The sequence below is a fragment of the Jaculus jaculus genome, chromosome 9 (assembly GCF_020740685.1).
Source record: "Jaculus jaculus isolate mJacJac1 chromosome 9, mJacJac1.mat.Y.cur, whole genome shotgun sequence".
NCBI classification, from domain to species: Eukaryota; Metazoa; Chordata; class Mammalia; order Rodentia; family Dipodidae; genus Jaculus; species Jaculus jaculus.
Genome location: NC_059110.1, coordinates 134,597,493 through 134,620,626, shown reverse-complemented (window position 1 = coordinate 134,620,626; position 23,134 = coordinate 134,597,493). Strand labels below are relative to the sequence as shown.

Here is a 23,134-nt window from a genome sequence, read left to right as displayed (position 1 = left end):
AAGTAGATAGTCACATCTATCTATCTATCTATCTCTCTCTCTCTCTCTCTCTCTCCCCCCCTCCCTCTCTCCCTCCCCCCCCCCCCCTCTTTTTCCTCGAGGTTGGGTCTCACTCTAGCCCACACTGACCTGGATTCAGTATGGAGTCTCAGGGTGGCCTCGAACTACCTCTGTCTCCTGAGTACTGGGATTAAAGGCGTGCACCACCACACCGGCTCTAGTTTACATTTCTTACAGCAGCAGCAGGGAGTAGAGAGCTCGGTGCAGCAAACAGGGCTGGGTTATATAACACCTCAGGGCCTTCCCCCAGGGACACTTCCTCCTGCAGGGCTCCACCAGCTGGTAATGAAGTATATAACTAAGCACACGAGGCCGTGGAGGGCATTTTTCATCCAAACCTCACAACCTGCCCACCCCCCCCAAAAAAAAAACAATTAAAACTTGATTGGAATGTTTTAAATATTTTTGTTTATTTATGAAAGTGAGTGAGTGAGTGAGTGAAGAATAAATGAGTGAATGAATAGAGCCTCTTGCCACTGCATACAAACTCTAGATATATGTGCTATTTTGTGCATGTGGTTTTACTTTGGGTACTGGGGAATTGAACCCAGGCCAGCAGGCTTTGCAAGCAAGTATCTTTAACTGCTGACTCATTCATTGGAATTTTTTTGAAGTCTTAGATGTGTATGAAAATTGCTGTACTAAAGTATGTACCATTTATGTAGACCTTTATACTTTTCTGATTGTGTCTGTAAAGGTTTTTTGATATAGCATTAAAAATATAGTGTTTTTATAAAAGTGAAATTTTCTGTTTGAATTTTTGTATGTTTACCTTTATTTCTCTTTGAATTTAGGTAGCCTTGATAATTTCTAATGGTTCTTAGATTTAAAGATAAACATATTCTTTATATGTGTCTTGAAAACATAGAAAATGTTTATGCCAAAAACTCAAGCTATTTCAGAGGAGTTTTGTGCCACATAGCATTTTGGTACAAGAAGACAGCTCCACTTACTTTGTGAAGTTTCTGCATGAAGGGTTTTGCCCTGTGTCGTGGGGCGCGTGTGTGTCTTGTCTCTTTGGACCTCATCTTCACACTCAAGGTAGTCTGTGTCAGTACCTGCCCAGTCCCGCACTCTCCCTATTTGCTGTAAATGCTACTGCTACTCTGGGATTTCATTCAGTTTATTTCGTTTTAGGAAACGCAGGTCAGAATGGAGATGGGCTGCAGATCGAGCAGCTATTGTCAGCCGCTGGAACTGGCTGCAAGCCCATGTTTCCGACTTGGAATATCGAATTCGTCAGCAAACAGATATTTACAAACAGATACGTGCTAATAAGGTAAGGGACAAGTATCTGGTGTTTTCCAACCAGTCTAAAAATGCCATTATCGTTCTTTCCCATCCTTTTGGTAACTCTTCACTATCTGAAGATAAATGATGAAGTAATCTGGTAGTGTTTTAAGAGCCTGTTGTTACTTAGTATGGCACAGCAAAGGTAATACATAGTGCTGAATATGCATCTAGGTAGAACAGAAACTATGTAATATTAGCCATTGATTATAATTTGTCAAGTTTGTTTCATTTATGGGAAAAGAATATTATCTGTTGATGGCTTTCGTGCTTATTTATTTGATCTGACCTACAGTCTTTTTTGGTTTTCTGAGGTAGGGTCTCACTCTAGCTCAGGCTAACCTGGAATTCACTATGTAGTCTCAGGGTAGCCTCGAACTCATGGCGATCCTTCTACCTCTGCCTCCCAAGTTCTGGGATTAAAGGCGTGCGCCACCACACCTGGCTACAGTCCTTTTTTACTGCTAAACTTCGTTGTTGAAAAACAGTCTTTCAATCAAATAATTAGGCAAGCTGGACTTTCGTGTTCTGTTTGCAGAGAACTGATAATTACCTTGATAATAACACTGAACAGTTTTTATTTATGAGAAGGCATCTATAAAAAGAAAAGTCATTTGTTTAGTTTGAATTTGACTTGAGGGATGTATACAGAAAACAAATCCATTCAGCAAATACTGAGCGCTTTCTGTGTCTCAGCACTGGTCTCTATGGTAGGGCTATAATAGTGAACAAAAGTCCTAGCTTTGGGGCTGGAGAGATGGCTAAGCATCTAAGGCGCTTGCCTGGGAAGCCTAGGGGCCCAGGTTCAATTCCCCAGTATCCATGTAAGCTAGATGCACAAGGTGGCACATGTGTCTGGAGTTCATTTGCAGTGGCTAGAAGCCCTAGCATGCCCATTCATCTCTCTCAAATAATAAAGTCCTACCTTCATTGAGTTTACATTCTTGCAAAGCCCCTTTATTAGTTGGATATAGTGGAACCCAATGACTAACACCTGATCTAAAGTCTAATACTTTGGAAAGTGTAATACTTTCATTTGAGGTGGTATCAGTCTTTTTTTATAAATATGAATTTTTGTTTCATCGATTTATTTTTTATTTTTTATTGACAACTTCCATAATCATTGACAATAAACCTTGGTAATTCCCTCCCCTCCCACACTTTCCCCTTCACACATCTACCCTTCTTCAGAGTGCTGCTACCCTCTCTCCCCATCCTTCTCCCCCCCCCCTTTTTTTTTTCTGAGGTAGGGTCTCACTCTAGCCCAGACTGCCCTTGAACTCACAGCAATCCTTCTACCTCTGCCTCTCAAGTTCTGGAATTAAAGGTGTGTACTATTTTTTAAAGTATTTTGCTTGTTTATCTACTAGTTATTCATCCTTTTGCTGCTGCAAATGAAATCCAGACACATGCACCACTTTTATGAGTTCAAGACCCTGAGAATTCCAGGTCAGCCTGAGCTAAAATGAAATCCTCCCTCGAAAAACAAAACAAATCATTAATTTTTCAAGTACCGTTTTTTTCTATCTGGCTTTACATGGCTACTTAGGGAATCAAACCCAAGCTGGTAGGTTTTTTAAGCAAGTTCTTTTAACCACTGAGCGACCTCCTCACACATTAAACTTTATTTAAAATGCCATGGAACAATTCTTGTTTCTTCTCAAATTGGAATGTATATATGAATCTCAACAAGTTAATAAGTAGCATAATGTTTTCTTTTAATGATTTGTTACCTTAGGGAAAGAAACGAATCCTAGGTAAGATTTAATTAGAGAAGAACTAAAAAATAGTCTCCATAGGTGGTGAATATTTTGATTTTCTTGGCTGATCTTTGTAAAGGAAAAAATTTTAGGTGAAATATGTAGTGAGTGAACTGAAATAGAAATGTGGCTAGCAGGAAGTAACTGGCTGTGCTTGTCCTGCGGAGAAAACTCAAGACTTCCCTCAACAGAAACAGATTTTTCATGTCTCTTTGTAGGGTTTTGTATCCAGATGCACAAGTTGGCCCATGCATCTGGAATTTGTTTTCAGGGGCTGGAGGCCCTGGTATGTCCATTCTCTCTTTCCACCTGCCTCTCTCCCTCCTCTTCCTTTCTTCCCTTCCCTCAATATATAAATGAGTTAATTACTGTTTTAAAGAAAAACATTTATAATAATATTGGTTTATATATACTGTTTGTGTTTAAAACTGCTGTATATTGTAGAACTTAAGATGCATCATTATTTATGCACCACAAAATAATTATTTTAAATTAGGCCTAGGGCAAGAGAGCAATTATGAAATGTAAAGCACCTTGATTTGTAAACCTTTAATATATGTAAACATGAGCTATAGCTGATAATTTTCTGTGGCAATTCTTTAATTTTAGAAAATGTGGTTACATAGATTTAGATTTTGTTTAGTACTTCTACCTCCCCCCTTCCAACATTTACCTTTGCCAACAACAAACTTGAAAGTTAACCCCTTACAAGCCAGACGTGGTGGTACACGCCCTTAATCCCAGCACTTGGGAGGCTGAGGTAGGAGAATCTCTGAGTTCAAGGCTACCCTGAGACTACATAGTGAATTCCAGGTCAGCCTGGACTAGAGTGAAACCCTACCTCAAAAAAAAAAAGAAAAGAAAATTAACCCTTTACAAACATTTGGATATGCTTTTCCCTCATGTTTTTCTTCTCCTAAGTATATAATTTGTTTAAAAATAGTTATTTTACATGTGAACCCAAATTTCCCCCTCCCTTTGAGTTAGTCTCAGGGTGTCCTGGAACTCAGTTATCCAACTACCTCGGCCTCCCAAGTGGAGGCATGTGCCACCACACCCAGCTTCCTATCATTTTTTTAAAAAATCATTTATTTATTTATTTATTTGAGAAAGAGCCTGGCCACTTTGTGCATCTGGCTTAATGTGGTACTGGCTTTGCAAACAAGTGCCTTTAACAACTAAGCCATCTCTCCAGCCCAAATGACTTACATGTGAAAGGCAAAAATGTTAAAATGTTTTAACAAGGGCTGGAGAGATGGCTTAGCGGTTAAGTGCTTGCCTGTGAAGCCTAAGGACCCTGGTTCGAGGCTTGGTTCCCCAGGACCCATGTTAGCCAGATGCTCAAGGGGTTCGCATGCGTCTGTAGTTTGTTTGCAGTGGCTGGAAGCCCTGGTGCGCCCTCTCTCTCTCTCTCTCTTTCCCCCCTCCCTCCCTGTCTGTCGCTCTCAAATAAATCAGAATAAACAAAAAAATGTAAAAAAAATTTTAAAAACTGAACCTTAATCTTGACAATTTATTTGTTGCTTATCACTAAGCAATAACATCAACAGTTTTGAGAAAGTTTTTAAAAACCATAATGGGCCAGGCATTATGGCAAGTGCCTTTTATCCCGGGGGCAGGAGGATGGCTATGAGTTCAAGGCCACCCTGAGACTACATAGTAAATTCCAGGTCAGCCTGAGCTAGAGTGAGACTGTACCTCGAAAAACCAAAAAATAAAGAAAATATTTTAAAAAGATACTAGTTACTTCTCAACATTTGGAAAACCAAGTATTCTGCACATGTGGATGTTGGCATGTATAATGGTTACCTAAGAGTTTTTATCATTGAGAGCATAGTATATTAAAGATCCAATATACTTGGTCTTTTCATCTCTGGTTGCAGTCTTGGCTTTGCTTCCAGATAGCTGTATGACTTTGGGAAACAAAGTTCATTTAGCATTTTTGAGCCTTGGGTTCTTGGTCTATACACCATAACATTCTAGGTAATCTTTTCTAATCCGTCTTCTTTGTCTCAGTCTCCATGTAGTCATCAGTTACGATCTTGTGACAGGAAGTGCAAAATTAGAACGATGGGCTGGGGGGATGTCTCATTGGTTAAAGCGCTTGTTTGCAAAGCCTGTTAAGCTGCCCAGGTTTAATTAATTACCTAGCCACCTAGGTAAATCAGATGGGTATTCATTTGCAAATTGCCTTTTTAAAATTATTTTTAGTTTTTTGAAGCAGAGATTCACTCTAGTCCAGGCTGTCCTATAACTCATTGTGTCTTCCAGGCTGGCTGCAAATTCATGTTGATCCTCTTGCTTCAGCCTCCTGGGTGCTAGGAGTAAAGGTGTGTACCACCATGTCCAGCAAATGGTAGTGGTTGTTTCCCAGTGTAAGAACCATATATTTATAGTAATAAACAACTCATTGGTGTCCATAGCTGTGTGTCATGGGCTAGTTGAAACCCAGAATGCATGTTGGCCTTGCCATGACAAATGGAACTTTATAGAGTTTCGTTAGCTGAAAACAATCTTTTAAAAAATGCATAGTTTTTAAAAATTTATTTGAGCTCTGTGTGGTGGCACATGCCTTTAATATCAGAACTTGGGAGGCAGAGGTAGGCGGATCACTGTGGGTTCAAGGCCACCCTGAGACTACAGAGTGAATTCCAGGTCAGCCTGGGCCAGAGTGAGACCCTACCTCGGGGGGAAAAAATTATTTGAGAGAGAGAGGGGTGGAGAGGGAAGAGGCAGACAAAGTAAGTTTGGACACGCCTGGGCTTCCTGCCACTGCAAATAACTTCCAAACACATGCACCATTTAGTGCATCTGGCTTTACGTGGGTACTGGAGAATTAAACCCAGGCCATCAGACTTTCCTAGCAAGCACCTTTAACCACTGAGCCATCTCTTCAGCGCCTGAAAATCATCTCTTAATGACTGTTAAACATGATCAAACCTTTTCCTAAATCAATTTTTTAGAGGGTAATTTATTAGTTTCTGTAATTAAATCCACACAGATAAGACCTTACAGATTTAGTAATTTTTGGTTTTTCGGGGTAGAGTCTCACTTTAGTCCAGGCTGACCTGGAATTCGTTATGTAGTCTCAGGCTGGCCTTGAACTCACAGCAGTCCTCCTACCTCTGCCTCTCAAGTGCTAAGATTAAAGGTGCGCATCACTACCCCTGGCTACCTTAAATATTTAATACAATGCATTACTTTATACAAATGGGAAAAATTAATAATATTTCTAGCCCAATATGGCTGTTAACTTCTGTGCAATGCTAACTCAACATGATAAACAGGGACATTGTTTTAAAATTAATTAATTTTGTGAGTCCTTGACAAATACCTAGTATGGTCTCTTTCTTGTGTCTGTTTGCCTTCTATTCAGAGTAACTTCCCCTCGGGTCCTTGTTCAACTCCTCACTAGCCGGGGCAGGGAGGGAGGGAATTACCATGGTTTATTGTCAGTAATTATGGAAGTTGTCAAGAATAAAAAATTTAAAAAACCAAGGAAGGGAGGCTGGAGAGATGGCCAAGTGGTTAAGGCACATGCCTATGAAGCCTAAGGACTCAGGTCTGATTCTCCAGGTCCCACATAAGCCAGATTGCACCTGGTGGCACATGAGTCTGGAGTTCGTTTGCAGTGGTAGAGGCTTTGGTGTGCCTGTTCTCCCTCTATCTCTCTATCCCCCTCTGTCTATAATAAATAAAAGTGAACCTTCAAAGGGGAAAGTGGGGGGAGGGGGGATATTACCATGGGATATTTTTTATAATCATGGAAGTTGTTAATACAAATTTGAAAGGAAAAAAATTCTTTTAAAAAAACAAGAAAGGCCTCAAATAAACAAGTTAATGCTTCACTTTAAGACCTTGGAGATAAAAGAACAATGCAAACCAATAATCAGTACACAAGAAGAAATAATAAATATTAGGGCAGAAATTTAAAAAATTAATTTTTATTTATTTATTTGAGAGAGAGATACAGAAATAGGCAGAGAGAGAGAGAGAATGGGTGTACCAGGGCTTCTAGCCACTGCAAACGAACTGCACATATGTCTGCCCTCTTGTGCATCTGGTTTATGTGGGTTTTGGGAAATTGAACCTGGGTCCTTTAGCTTTGCAGGCAAACACCTTAGCCACTAAGCCATCTCTCCAGCCCACAGGGACTTTTTTTTTTCCCCCAAAGCTGACAGCACAGCTAAAGTTTCCAAAAATTCAAGAAGTATATATGTAATTTATATAAATTTTTTAAAAAGATTTTGTGTGTGTGCGCTCGTGCACATGTGTGTGCATGCACACAAATGAATAGCAGATGTTTGTGCACTCACTTTTTGCATCCAGCTTGCCTGGGAGATTTGGGAATCACACCTGGGCCGGCAGCCCTTGCAGGCAAGCACCTTTAACCACTAAGCAACCTTTCCAGCCCACAAATTTTATTGTAACAACTTGTGTACAGAAAGAGGCATAAAATTCTATTTGTACTATTTAAGGAAAAAAAATTTTTTTTTTCAAGGTAGGGTCTCACTCTAGCCCAGGCTGACCTGGAATTAACTATGTAGTCTCAGGGTGGCCTCGAACTCACAGCAATCCTCCTACCTCTGCCTCCCGAGTGCTGGGATTAAAGGGGTGCGCCACCACGCCCGGCTATTTAAGGAAATTTTTGACATTTGGAAGTTTTAATCATGTAAGAATAATGTAAACCTGTATTATGAAGCCTCACTTCTTTGCTTATTTTCTGTTCACCCTCACTTCCCCTAAACTTCTGTTACAGCTCTACACGTGGCCTGCTTGTTTGTTCAAGCCCTTTATGGTTGAATCTCTTTGTTTTCTCATTTTTGGGCTCAGTGTTTCACCTTGTCCTGCTACTTTCCTGAATGAATGTTAGCTATGTGAATACTTAACTTGTTAATTCTCAAATGAAAGCTCCATTGTTCCAGTTGGTATGTTATAAGGGACATAGAAATGTTGGGGAAACAGTGCATTCATTCTGTGACTGTTCAGTATACTGGCTAGCATTAACACAGTACAAGCAAACATTTGCAAAACTGTGTTTTAAACTTTTTGGTTTTTTGAGGTAGGGTCTCACTCTGGTCCAGGCTGACCTGGAATTAATTATGTAGTCTCAGGGTGATCTTGAACTCTTGGTGATCCTCCTACTTCTGCCCGCCCCCCACCCCCAGTCAGCAAGCTCCAGCAATTCTTTGGCCTCCACCCCACTCCCCATACTAAAGTTATGATGTGCATAACCATATCCAGGTATTTTCATGGGTGCTCAGGATTTGAACTTGGAGTTGTCTCAGGCGCTAGTGCTTTTTTAACTTTCATTTAGTTGCATGTATGTGGTGGCTGGGGGTGAGGGCACACCAGAGTCCTTTGCCACTGCAAATGAATGCCTGTCCAGCTTTATGTGGGTTTTTAGGGAATTGATTGAACCCATGCCAGCAGGCTTTGCAAGCAAGTACTTTAACCACTGAGTCATCTCTCCAGCCCTTATATTCACTTAAAACTAATATGTATTTAAAACAAACAAACAAACAAACAAACAAACTTTGAACCAATTTAAGGCAAGTTGCTTTTTTTGAGGGTTTTTTTTTTTGTGCAAAGTAGGGTCTCATTCTAGCCCAGGATGGCCTTGAATTCATGGCCATCTTCCTACCTCTGCCTCCTTAGTGCTGTGATCAGAGATGTGCACCCCCACTCCCAGCTAAGAGCTCTATTTTTATAGTGGCAGAGGCCAGAAACCTTGGCAAGAATCTTTCCCCTCTTACATTCTACAGACACATTTGTATATGTGTTTTTTTCTTCCAAGCTATGCAGCCATGTTGATCTAAACAACTGTTCTTGAAACTAGAAGACCCTGTATGTCCTTCCCTTACCCTAACTTTGACTTATTCTAGCCAATTTGTTGCAGTTCTTGAAATCAAACTTGGAAATTGCATTGACTAATCCATGCACTATTAGATTTTGTTTCTATATTTTTATCAGATGTTTGCTTAAATGTCACCTACATGGGATGATTTCCCCTCCCTCACTCCATATATGAACTGTACCATTCCCTTACCTCTTCCCTTTATCGGACACTTTTGTTTTAAGTTTTGAGACAAGGTCTCACTGTGTAGCATAGGTTAGCCCTGAATTTGTTAGTAGCAGTCCTCCTACCTCAGGCTCCCATGTGCTGGGATTTCAAACTAGTGCTACCACATCTGGCTCAGCATTTAATATTTGAGTATATAAACTTTACTTACTTGTGTTAGTATTTGTCTTTGCCACAATATTAGAATGTAAGGACTTAGATGAATGAATTAGAGAAAATGAAGGAAGGGTTTTATGCTTAACTGTATGTTCAGCACCTGAGAAATGTGGAATGAATAAATGATTGGCTTGTTGATTGATTCAAATGAATAAAAGAACAAAATAAGATTGCATCAAATTAACAACAAAGAAAGATAAAGATCGGTGAGATAACCTTGGAGAAAGTATTTACAAACTGTTATTCTAACAAGGGATTAATATCCAGAATATATAGTGAACACCCTCTGCCCCAAATGGACAAATGGCTAGGTGTGGTTGCTCATTCCTTTAGTGCGGGCACTCAGGAGGCTAAGATAGAGGAATCACTGAGTTAGAGAGGCTAGTGTGGGCTAGAGTGAGACCCTGTGTATATATCTTCTTTTGAAGAGCTAACAATTGTATGGAAAATGCTCTACATCATTATTCATTAGGGATATATAAGTGAAAACCATGACGAGATACCATTTTACTATGGACAAATGCCTGTTATTAAAAAGAAAAAAACGTTACAATATTGGTGGTAAAGTAACTTGGTAACAGTCATTGTAGAAAACAGTGTGGAGGTCCCACTTAAACCTAGAAATAGAACTGCCTGAGGTATGGAGGTGCTGGTTCCTGGGCTGTGCTTGCGTCAGGTAGATAGTAGAGAATACTGGGGCAAACGAAGATACACTAATACATCGAGAATAGAGAGCCAGCTATCTACCCTGAAATAAATGGTGACCTCTGCCTTATCTGCCTAAGCCCAGAAGCCATTACAGAGGAAGCGGTGACATGGCTAGCCTGAAAACCAGTTCCAGGGAGATGGCAGCAGACACTGTGGTCACTCAAACCTCAGAGATCCAGAGGCAATAGAGAAAGCAGCATGAAATCGGATCCCTGTTGCCTCCTTCAAGGCTCAGGGAACATGGCTATGGAGGGTGTGCAAAGATTTTAAGAACCTCGGGCTTGGTGGGAATAACTTGAGGCACTGTGTCCTCTGACTGAGGCCTCTTGGTTCTGACAAAGAATGTCACTAACATCACCAAAGAAGACTCTCAGCAGAATTGGGGTGGGGTTGTTGAAGGTGTCTAAAAAAAAAGGAGTTCTGGGCTGGAGAGATGGCTTAGCAGTTAAGTGCTTGCCTGTGAAGCCTAAGGACCCCTGTTCGAGGCTCGGTTCCCCAGGTCCCACGTTAGCCAGATGCACAAGGGGGCGCACGCATCTGGAGTTCGTTTGCGGTGGCTAGAAGCCCTGGCGCGCCCATTCTCTCTCTCTCCCTCCATCTGTCTTTCTCTCTATGTCTGTCACTCTCAAATAAATAAATGAAAATGAACAACAAAAAAAAAAAATTAAAAAAAAAAAAAAGGAGTTCAACCTTTTTTATTTAAAAAAATTAATTTTTAATGCCCTATGATTGAACATTCCCACACTGGATACATCCAAAGAAAATGATGTCAGCATATTTAACCATACTTTGTGTTTAGTGCAGTGTTATTCACAGTAGCCATGACATGAAGCCAACTAAAGTGTCCACTAATAGATAAATAGATTAAAAATGTAGTATAGGTGGGCTCAAGAGATGATTTAGCGGTTAAGCACTTGCCTGTGAAGCCTAAGGACCCTGGTTCTAGGCTCATTTCCCCAGGACCCACATAAGCCAGATGCACAAGGGGGCACATGCATCTGGAGTTTGTTTGCAGTGGCTGGAGACCCTGGCAAGACCATTCTCTCTCTGCTTCTTTCTCTGTCAGTCACTCTCAAATACATAAATAAAAATTATGTTGAAGAATATTTATTTTTTTTAATAAATGAGTTTTATATCCAGTAAATACAGTCAGTTTGGTACCATTATTATTAGGCTCATCCGTGACTTACCCCCTCCCCTTGGCCCCTCCTTGTTGAGGTATATGGGTCATGCATTGTGGAGTTATCCCTCAGTTATGGGTAGGATAAATGTGTTTGCATATCATGACCCCAACATGTGGCTCTGACATTTTTTCTGCCCCCTCTTCTGCAAAATTTCCCTGAGCCATGTTGGGTTCATTTGTGGTCTGCTTCAGTGATGAGGTATTGGGGTCCTCTGAGGCTCTGGCTCTCTGATTTGGTTGGAGTTGATTTTTCTCTGTGTTGATCTCCTTCCCCCTTGTGCTGGTACCCGGTTCACCAGTAAAACAGCACCCTTGCTTGTTTCGCCAATTGTTCTTAGTTTCAGCTGGGGCCCTTTTGAGGTATGATGGGGGTGGGTCTCTCCATAGGATCTGCATCTATCTGAAAAAGAGAAGCAGATTCTCCAAGGGAGAGTAAGTTAGCACCAGGACAAATGAGATAACCCTTACATTTTTATAGAGAATTTAATAGGTGTAGGCCCTCTTGTAGCCCATGATTGATGGTAGCTTGATACTGGTGAGAGGGCTTATGTTTGGATATGGTTCCCAGCTCCAGCTATGGGTCTTGTACCACTGAGGGGATCAGTTAGCTGAATCTAGAGCAGTTGGTTCCCCACCATGGCTGTGGGCCACTATTGCACTTTGTGTGGATGTCACAACAGGTTATTTGCTGCTAAGTAGGTTAGATGCTTGAACAGATATTGCTCATTTTCCCCCAGTCGCCCATGGAGCACCTTCTGGCGCTAGACACGCTAACTGTTTGGGGACCGACTCTCTTCCAGCTTCAGGCCATGCCGTTCCATTTTACGTGTTGACCACATAACAGTGCCTTCAGCAATAGGGTCTTCCCACTAACCTTTGGTGGGTCATCAAGTACTTGGACAGAAATCTGTCTTTCATTTAGGAAACCTTGTAGGTCTCTCCTCTGATCAAAAGCTTTTTGTGGATGATAGTTACAAGCTGGTACTGGGAGTTACAGGTCAGTGCCCACTAAGGAAAGGATGAAAAAGATAACTAATATAGAAGAGTTGGTGGGGGGAGGAGGGGGAGGATGGGAGCTTAGAAGATTAAGGTTGGACTTCATCATACCCTCTCCAGTGTCTTGTGGCTCAGGTGTTCCCTCTAAGGGCCTGGTGAAGGTTCAGCCATTTAGTCTGCCTTTTAGGGAGTAGAATTTTATGGTACCATTGCCGTTTGGGTTTAGATTTATGTTTCAACCCCCTCCATTGCCCTCCTCTCCCTCCCCACCCATCCTATTGTCTAGTCCATGAGATGCTTGCTGGGTATGTAAGGCATCTTGGGTAGATTCAGGTTAGGTGCTATAGATGAGTGAGACTATGTGGCGATTTTTTTTTTTTTTTTTCTGTGATTGGGTAAGCTCAGTGAGAATGAACTGTTCCAGGTTCAACCATTTTTCCTCAAATTTCGTTGTGTCATTTTTTCTTACTGCTGTATAGAATTGCATTGTGTAGATATACTACATCTTAGTTATCCATTCTTCTAGTGATGGACATTTGTGTTGATTCCAGCGCTTAGCTATTACGAATTGAGCCGCTACAAACATGGTTGAGCAAATCTCTCTGACCTGTGGTTTGAAGGTTTTAGGGTAGATGCCCAGTAAGGGAATAGCTGGGTCTGTTGGTATCTCTATAGTCAGCTTTTTCAGGAGTCTCCATATTGCTTTCCAAAGTGGTTGTACCATCTTACATTCCCACCAGCAGTGGATGAGTGTTCTTACTTCTCCACGTCCTTGCCAGCATTTATTTTCATTTGATTTTTTGATGTTTGCTATCCTTATTGGGGTAAGGTGGAATCTCATAGTTGTTTTAAATAGCATTTCCCTGATGATAAGGGATGATAAACATTTTCTTAAGTGTGTGTTTTCCTCTGTGAACTGTCTATCCAGCTCTTTGCCCCATTTTGTGAGTGGAATGTTTGACTTTTTACTGTTTAGATTTTTGAGTTCTTTGTAGAATCTAGAGATTAGGCCCCTGTCAGTTGGATCACCTGCAAATATTTTCTCCCATTCTGTGGGTAATCTATTGGCTTTGCTTATTGTATGCTTGTCTATAAAGAAACTCTTCAGCTTCATGAGATCCCATTGGTTGAGTGACTATTTAAGATTGTGGGCTGGGGTTTTGTTCAGGAAGTCTTTTTCCATTCTTATATCATGGAAACTTCTTCCTATATTTTCTTCCAGTAGTATTCGAGTTTCTGGTCTTATGTTGAGGTCTTTGGTCCATTTGGACTTGAGTGTAGTGCATGGTGAAATGTGTGGATCAAGTTTCAGTTGCTTCCATATGGTTATCCAGTTTGTCAAGCACCATTTGTTGAAGATGCTGTATTTTTTCCAGGCTATATTGTTCGTGCCTTTGTTGAATATTCAGTAGCTATAGTTGCTTGACCCAAAGTCCGGGTCTCAAGTCTATTCCATTGGTCTTTACTCCTGTTTTTGTGCCAGTACCATGCTGTTTTTATTACTATGGCTTTATATATGCTGAAGAATATTGAAGAATAAATTCTTGTAAAATACTTTGAAGGTTGACTATATCATGAAATAATCAACATGTAAGGTAATAAACTAGTACTTGATCATTACATGTTGTATACATGTATTAAAATGTAACCACATTGAACAGTACTCCACTTCAACTATGTATGTGTCCTGTGTGTGTACATGTTGATATCTGTGAGTGTGTATATGACATGATGTGTATGTGAGGTCAGAGAACACCTTTTGCCTCATTTGTGACAAGGTTTACCTCCATTTACTAAGATGAGTTTCTAGAAAATTCTCTCTGCCTCCCATCTCTGTGTAAGCATGCTGGGATTACAGAAAACTGCAGTGGCTTCTCAGCCCTGTTGCTCACACTTTTGTTGCTAGCTGGCCTTGAAATCCTGAATCTCCTCTTCTCTCCCTTCCGCCTCCCAAGTGTTAGGGTTATAGGCATGTACCACTACTCCCAGTTTAATGCAGTTATTTTGAGAAATAATGTGTGTGATAGTTGCCCTTTACAGTGTTTACCTTTAATTTATAAAGTTTAGGAAGCCTATTTTATGCTTGTGAAAGAAAGAAGAAAATAGGGGACTGGAGTAATGGCTTAGCTTTTAAGGTTCTCGCCTAATGACCCAGGTTTGATTCCCTAGTACCCATGTTAAGCCAGATGCACAAGATGGTGCATTGTCTGGACTTTGTTTGAAGGCTGTTCTACCTGCCTGCTCCCCCTTCCATAAATAAATATATTTTTGAAAGAAGAAAATATTTTGAAGTTTGTTTTCTGTTGCTGCTGTTTGTGTTTTCAAAGCAGGGTTTTTATTCTATAGCGTAGTTTGTGGAACTCAGTGCCTTCTTCTTGCCTCATCCTCCTCATAGTCACTACAGGTGTTAGCCACCAAGCCACTAAGCCACTGTGGTGGTTTTAATGTGAATGTATGTTCCTCATAGCCTGAGGTATTTTTGATTAAGTGTGCAGTTTGAGTCTCCAGGAACTTGAGTCCCAGGTTAGCCTGGAACTCAACCCATCCTCCTGCTTTTGCCTCCCAAGTGCTTTGACTAAAGGTATGCAGCTGCCACACTTTTTTTTTTTTTGTCTTTTTGTATCCTGTGTTAAAGGTTTTTGAATTAGAAAAGGACTCTTGGGATGGATCCTTAGTGCTCAAACTAATACAGATATAATCTCAGCTGAATATGATGAATTAGGTCTATAATCCCAGCACTCAGGAGGTGGAGGCCGGAGGTTTATTGTGAATTTTATTGATATCCTTGGTAGGGGTGGGGGATAGTCCAGGTCAGCCTGGGCTACAGGAAGACCCTACTTTTAAAACTCTCCAACCCTATTCCCTACATTTTATTAAGATTTGAACTGGGCGTGGTGGCACACGCCTTTAATCCCAACACTCAGGAGGCAGAGGTATGAGGATTGCTATGAGTTTGAGGCCACCCAGAGACTCCATAGTGAATGCCAGGTCAGCCTGGGCTAAGATGAAACCCTACCCCCCCCCCCAAAAAAAAAAAAAAAGTTTGCTTCTATGTCCCCCACCTCTTTTTGGTTTTTCGAGGTAGGGTTTCACTTAGCCCAGGCTGACTTGGAATTCACTCTGTAGTCTCAGAGTAGCCTCAGTGATCCTCCTACCTCTGCCTCCTGTGTGCTGAGATTAAAGGTGTGTGTCAATATTCCTGGCTGCAAGAGCTTCTGGGTTTTCTTTTTAATATTTTTTTTGTTTATTATTTATTTTTTTATTTGAGAGTGACAGAGAGAGAAAGGGAGAGGGAGACAGAAGGGGCACACCAGGACCTCCAGCCACTGCAGACAAACTCCTGACGCATGTGCCCCCCTTGTGCATCTGGGTCCTGGGGAATCCAGCCTCAAACTGGGGTCCTTAGGCTTCACAGGCAAGTGCTTAACCACTAAGCCATCTCTCCACCCCCCCCCTTTTAAAAATAAAATAATTTTATGTATTTGTTGGACAGAGAAGAGAGAGAGAATGGGCATGTCAGGGCCTCCAGCCACTGCACACAAACTCCAGGCATGTGCGTCCCCTTGTGCATCTGGCTAATGTGGGTCCTGGGGAATCAAATCAGGCTCCTTTGGCTTTGCAGGAAAACTTTGACCCGCTAAACCATCCCTCCAGTCACTACAGTCGAACTCCAGACCCATGCGTACCACCTTGTGTGCATGCAGGACCTTGCGCATGTGTCACCTTGTGCATCTGACTTACGTGGGATCTGGAGGGTTAAACATGAGTCCTTAGGCTCATAGAGAATAACCTTGAACTTCTGATCCTTTCTTCTACCCGCCTAAGTGCTAGAGTTATAGGCATGCACGTGGGCAAGGGCCTTAATTGCTAAGTCATCTCTCCAGCTCCTCCCTCCCCGTTTTTCCCTAAGAGCTTTTTAATCTTGTTTGATCTCATACTTATTTCTTGGGATGAATATATAAGCTTCAGATTTGAAATTGTTGGGCAGGAACTTAATCTGAAGTTATACTTAAAAGAAACAGGTCCCTTTGGGGGATGTTTCAAAAAGTTCTTGGTTTCTAGTTGCAAATCACTATTCTACTTTTGTTTCATTCTTTTTAAGGTGCTCAGATACATTGCTTGAGCTTGTGGCTTCATTATTTACAGTTGTACCATATTTAGCTTAGTACTTACTTATCTACTTGTGATCACATTAACTAAGCATGCTCCATTGATGCTGCTAAACCCAGTAGAAACTAGTTGGTAATAAAATATAAAATACCATAATCTAGTAAAGATTCTATATCTAGGAGATCTGAATACAAGGTAGTAAAAGAATATCAAGCAGTGTATGTCAGAGAATTCAAGTCAAAGAAAGGGGACACCTGGGCCTAGGTGTTATTTTTATGCCTTCCTGAACATTCTGCTACTGTAAAGAACTTGTTGAAATACATCTTTTTAAAAATACTTCACTTATTTGAGAGAGAGAGAGAGAATGGGCATACCCGGGCCTCTAGCTCCTACAAACTCACTCCAGACACATGTGCCACCTTTTACATCTGGCTTATGTGGGTACTAGGGAATCAAACCTGGGTCTTTAGGTTTTTCAGGCAAGTGCTTTAGCTCCTAAGCCATCTCTCAAGCCCTGAAATACCTGTTTTGAGAATGATTAAATCTAGTGTGTTACACATACTAGGGCAAATACTCTACCACTGAGCTGCACACCACAGGCTTGATAAGTATTTGGAAAAGAAAGCTGCTGCTTTTCCAGTTTGTTTTTGAGTTGTAGAGTAAGAAAATGAGCTGGTAAACCAACTCCCTGCTCCAGTCCATTTGAAATTAATTTCTAAATTGAGTTTGTAGTTTAGACCATTCACTCTCTTTTTCTTCTCTTTGTCCAACAGGGGTTGATAGTACTTGGGGAGGCACCATTCTCAGACCATACAACAGACTTATTTCTTACTTCTGAGGTGAAGACAGATCATGGGACTGACAAATTGGTAAGTTTAAATAAAGATAAATGAGTGAGAGTTCAGGGTGTGGCTTCAGCACAGTTTACTCTCTGTAACTAGAATCTTTGAATTCTCAAGGATGGAAACTGTAACTTCTTTTATTGAATTCTTAAATAATATAATAATACATAAAATAAAAATAATAAATAACAGTAATTAATAATAGTAATAGGGCAACATAGGGGCCCATCTTACAGGTAGCTCTTACCAAGAAATAGCAGCCAGCCAGGGGTGGTGGTGCACGTCTTTAATCCCAGCACTTGGGATCTCTGTGAGTTCAAGGCCACCCTGAGACTACACAGTGAATTCCAGGTAAGCCTGGACTAGAGTGAAACCTACCTTGAAAAACCAAAAAGAGAGAGAAAGAGAAAAAGAAATAGCAGCCAGCTCAAATATGAAATTACAGAGTAGTAGTTGATTATCAGGCAACCTGGATTTTGGTAATATACCACAGAATATATACACTTGCTCACACACATACATTAAAGTTGGCAGCTCTATTGGTATAGCATGCACAAAACCTTGAGTTCATTTACCAGCACTGACTGCATAGATTAGACATGATGGTACATGCCTATAACTCTAGCACTTAGCAGGTAGAGGCAAGAGGATCAGAGGTTCAAGGTTATTCTCTGCTCCATAGAGTTTAAGGCCAGCTTAGGCTACATGAGACCGTCTTCCAAAAAAAAAAAAAAAAAAAGTTGGGTTATCCTTAAAATAATATTGAAAGTATGTATATTCATCAAATAATTTGCTGTTGCTTTATGACAGTAAAGCTATCATCTTCCATAATCTGTATCGAGGGTTTTTTTGTTTTGTTTTTTTGAGGTAGGTTCTTGCTCTAGCCCAGGCTGACCTGGAATTCACTTTGTAGTCTCAAGCGTGGCCTTGAACTCACAGCAGTCCTCCTACCTCTGCCTCCTGAGTGTTGGGATTAAAGGCATGTGCCACCACGCCTGGCACTTTTTTTAATCTATGAGTTAAACTAGATAGTCTTGGACTGAAGAGATAGATCAATTTTACAGGTGCTTGCTTGCAAAGCCTGATAGTTTGGGTTTGATTTTCCGGTACCCACATAAAGCCAGATGCACAAAGTGGAATTCACTATATAGTCTCAGGGTGGCCTCAAACTCACAACCATACTCCTACCTCTGCCTCCTGAGTGCAGGGATTAAAGGCCTGTGCCACCATGCCTGACTCTGAAAGGTCTTCTACCCAGTTGTTGTTGTTGTTTAACTTTATTTATTTATGTATTTATTCATTTATTTATGAGAATAAGAAATGGGGGGGGGAGAGAATGGGTGCACCAGGGCCTTCATCCATTGCAAACAAACTCCAGATGAATGTGCCCCTCCCCCCCGGCTTACGTGGGTCATGGGGAATTGAACCTGGGACCTTTCACTTTGCAGGCAAGCGTCTTAACTGCTAAGCCATCTCCAGCTCCAGTTTTATTTATTTATTTTCTAATTTTTTGTTTTATTTATTTATTTATTTATTTATTTGAGGGGGTGGAGGGAGAGAGAGTGAATGGGTGTGCTAGGGCCTCCTGCAAACGAGCTCCAGATGTGTGCACCCCTTTGTGCTGGCTAATGTGGGTCTTGGTTAATCAAGCCTTGAACCAGTGTCCTTAAGCTTCACAGGCAAGCTCCTAACTGCTAAACCATCTCTCCAGCACTATTTTTTTATTTTTGTTGAGTGCTGGGATTAAAGTACACCCTCACCCCTGGCTGCAGTTGTTTTTGAAACTGTCTTACTAAGTTTTCCAGGCTGTGGCACCATCTATATATATATAATCCAGGCAGACCTGAATTTGCAGTCCTCTTGCCTGTGCCTCCTGAGCACTTGGGACTATTATGCCTATGCCATTAGGCCTGACTACTGTTTCTAGGGATAACTGAGAATGACTTAAAGATCATGTTGGTTCTTTTTATTTTATTATTTGAGAGAGGCAGACAGAGAATGGGTGTGCCAGGGCCTCTATCCACTGTAAATGAACTCCAGACACATGCACTATCTGACTTATGTGGGGGCTGGGGAATTGAACCTGGGTCTTTAGGCTTCATGGGTAAGCACCTGACCCACTATGCCATCTCTCCATCCCCATGCCATAGTTTTTAATTGGAAAGAAGTTTTGGATAAAGGGTACAGTGTCAGACTTTGCTATTGCTCAGATGTCTTCATTATATGCTATTTGTACATTTTGGAGAGTTGTGCGGCCCATACTAGTCTGGAAGTTGTAGTCATCCTTGAACTTCCTTGAGTGCTGGGATAACAGTTATATTCTGCCACACTAGACTCAGAATTTTCTTTTGTGGGTTTTTTTTTTTGTGTGTGTGTGTGTGTGTGTGTGTGTGTGTGTGTGTGTGTGTGTTTTTTTTTTTTCCCTGTTTGGTTTTTTGAGGTAGGGATTTGCGCTAGTTCAGGCTGACCTGGAATTCACTATGTGGTTTCAGAGTGGCCTCGAACTCACGGCGGTCCTCCTACCTCTGCCTTCTGAGTGCTGGGATTAAAGGCGTGCGCCACCACGTCTGGCTTTGGACTCGGAATTTTTTTTTTTTTTTTTTTTTTTTTTGGTTTTTCGAGGTAGGGTCTCACTCTGGCTCAGGCTGACCTGGAATTCACTATGTAGTCTCAGGGTGGCCTCGAACTCTCGGCGATCCTCCTACCTCTGCCTCCCGAGTGCTGGGATTAAAGGCGTGCGCCACCACGCCCAGCTGGACTCGGAATTTTTAAGAAATGATTTGTAAAACTATTTAGTGACTGTATGGTCTAGAATGAAAATTAAGAGACAACTTGGAAAAATGAGAAAGAACTAAGCATGTGTGAGGCCCTGAATTTAATGAACTCCTACCTGATATTGTATATGAGATTTAATGAGAGATATAAAAACTAAAACTGAAGTACTTGAAGACACCTTTAATCTCAGCACTTGGGAGGCAGGGTGGGAGGATACTGTGAGTTTGAGGCCAGCCTAAGAGTACATAGTGAATTCCAGTTCAGCCTGAGAGAGACCCTACTTCAGTCAAAACAAAAAACTAACCAACCATGGCCTCCTACTCACAGGGATCCTTCTACCTCTGCCTCCCAAGTGCTGGGATTAAAGGCGTGTGCCACCACACCCAGTTTAAAAAATATCTTCATTGGGGCTAGAGAGATCGCTTAGTGTTTTAAGGTTCTTGGTTGCTTTTTTTCAAGATTTTTTTTTTTAAATGGGTATGCAACTATTTACTTAATCAGTTCCTTCCTTCCTTATTTATTTTATTTATTTATGGGGGCTTACTGTTAGATAGTATTCATGAATATTCATTTTATGGGTTTACTTTTTTTTATTCAGTTGTTCCATTTACCTACATTGCAGCATTGGGAGACCTGGTAACTTTTGGAAATGTCCTTCCTCATTTCTTAAGGTGTTTTTTTTTGTTGTTGTTTGTTTTTTCGAGGTAGGGTCTCAGTCTAGCCCAGGCTGACCTGGAATTCACTATGCAGTCTCAGGATGGCCTTGAACTCATGGCGATCCTTCCACCTCTGCCTCCCGAGTGCTGGGATTAAAGGTGTGAGCCACCACACCCAGCTAAGGTTTGTTTTTTTGAGATAGTGTTTCACTCTAGCTCAGGCTGACCTGGAATTTACTATGTAGTCTCGAACTCACAGCAATCCTAGCACCTCTGCTTCCTGAGTGCTGGGATTACAGGTGTGCGTCACCACTCCTGACCTTTGAGTGTTTTCTTTCTGGCAGCAGTTCAGGCACATTTTCTATTCTGCCTGTTGCAGTTCTGGTCTACTTTTTCTTTTTTTTTTTTAAGTATTTGCAAACAGAGAGAGAGAGAATGTGTACGCTAGGGCCCTGTAGCCACTGCAAACAAACTCCAGATGTATGTGCCCATCATATTTCTGGCTTACATGGGTCCTGGGGAATCAAACCTGGGTCCTTTGGCTTTGCAGGCAAATGCTTTAACCACTAAGCCATCTCTCTAGCTGGTCTTTTTTTTTTTTTTTTTTTTTTTAATAAGCAGAGAGAGAGAGAGAGAGGGAGAGAGAATTGGCGCACCAGGTTCTCCAGCAGCTGCAAAGGAACTTTAGATGCATGAGCCACTTTGTGCATCTGGCTTTAAGTGGATACTGGTTAATTGAACCCAGTTAGGCTTTGCAGGCAAGCACCTTAACTGCTAAGCCATCTCTAGCCTCTGTTTTGTAATATTTTTGTATTTATAAAACTGATTCTGAAAGATAGCACAAAAATATACAATTGCTTATACCTTGTTTCTCTTTTTCTTCTTTGTATACTCTTCCTACCTACTCTCTAGGCAAAATATTTAGTTTTTAAATTATCCTGTCAATATATTTTTTAAATTTTTATTAACATTTTCCATGATTATAAAATATATCCCATGGTAATTCCCTCCCTCCCCACCCCCACACTTTCCCATTTGAAATTCCATTCTCCATCATATTACCTCCCCATTACAATTATTGTAATTACATACATACAGTATCAACCTATTAAGTATCCTCTTCCCTTCCTTTCTCTACCCTTCATGTCTCCTTTTTACCTTACTGGTCTCTGCTACTAAGTATTTTCCTTCTCACGCAGAAGCCCAATCATCTGTAGCTAGGATCCACATATGAGAGAGAACATGTGGCGCTTGGCTTTCTGGGCCTGGGTTACCTCACTTAGTATAATCCTTTCCAGGTCCATCCATTTTTCTGCAAATTTCATAACTTCATTTTTCTTTACCGCTGAGTAGAACTCCATTGTATAAATGTGCCACATCTTCATTATCCATTCATCTGTTGAGGGACATCTAGGCTGGTTCCATTTCCCAGCTATTATAGATTGAGCAGCAGTAAACATGGTTGAGCACGTACTTCTAAGGAAATGAGTCCTTTGGATATATGCCTAGGAGTGCTATAGCTGGGTCATATGGTAGATCAATCTCTAGCTGCTTTAGGAACCTCCACACTGTTTTCCACAATGGCTGGACTAGATTGCATTCCCACCAGCAGTGTAGAAGGGTTCCTTTTTTTCCACATCCCCGCCAACATTTATGATCATTTGTTTTCATGATGGTGGCCAATCTGGCCTGTCAATATTTTTATAAACAAATGAGACTTGTATACATTCCTGTTTTGTTTTTTGCTTTTGTTACTTTAAGACAGGGTCTCCTGTTGTTCACATTGACCTAGAACTTGTTTACTGGGGAGATGACCTTGAGTCCTTGATACTCTTGCCTCTTCCAATTGCTGGATTTTTATTTATTTATTTAATTTTCTGGAAGCTGGTGCTGGAGAGATGACTTAGTGGTTAAGGCGCCTGCCTGCAAAGCCAAGGGACCTAGGTTCGACTTCTCAGAACCCATGTAAGCCAGCTGCACAAGGTGGCTTGCAGCAGCTGTTTGCCCTGGTGTGCTCATCCTCTGTCTGCATTTCTCAAGCTCTCAAATTAGTAATTGAAAAAACTAAAATATAAAAATAAAATACCTTGGAGCCGGGTGTGGTGTTACACTCCTTTAGCTCCTGCACTCAGGAGCCAGAAGTAGAAGGATTGCTGTGAGTTTGAGGCCACCCTGCGACTACATAGTAAAATTCCAGGTCAGCCTGGGCTAGAGACCCTACCTTGAAAAAACAAAGCAAAAAAAAAAATTTTTTTTTTCATTGCTGACTTACATATATTTCTTACACCAAGCTTTGAGAGACAAGGCAGGAGGATTAGAGTTCAAGATCATCCTCCCCTCCATACCCTGTCTTAAGAAACAGAAAGCGTGTGTGTGTGTGTGTGTGTGTGTGTGTTAAAAAGAACTTTATTGAGTGTTGGTTCACATGAGATCCATGAGGATGTCATCCTCCATGATGCTGGGCTGCAGGCCCAGCTGGAAGACTGGGCCCTGGGAACCCCTGCTCAGCAGTATCT

The 23,134-nt window shown here is 41.2% G+C and overlaps 1 protein-coding gene across 4 annotated transcripts in view; it reads left to right on the top strand.

Annotated features, from left to right (window-relative positions):
* Positions 1–23,134, top strand: part of Kansl1 (KAT8 regulatory NSL complex subunit 1) — a 169,328-nt gene that overhangs the window by 114,263 nt on the left and 31,931 nt on the right. For all 4 annotated transcript variants that reach the window (XM_004655096.3, XM_045158588.1, XM_045158587.1 and 1 more), the window contains 2 exons: positions 1,198–1,339; positions 17,119–17,214. In XM_004655096.3, coding sequence (XP_004655153.2) covers positions 1,198–1,339; positions 17,119–17,214 — 238 coding nt within the window. The remainder of the gene's footprint in view (positions 1–1,197; positions 1,340–17,118; positions 17,215–23,134) is intronic.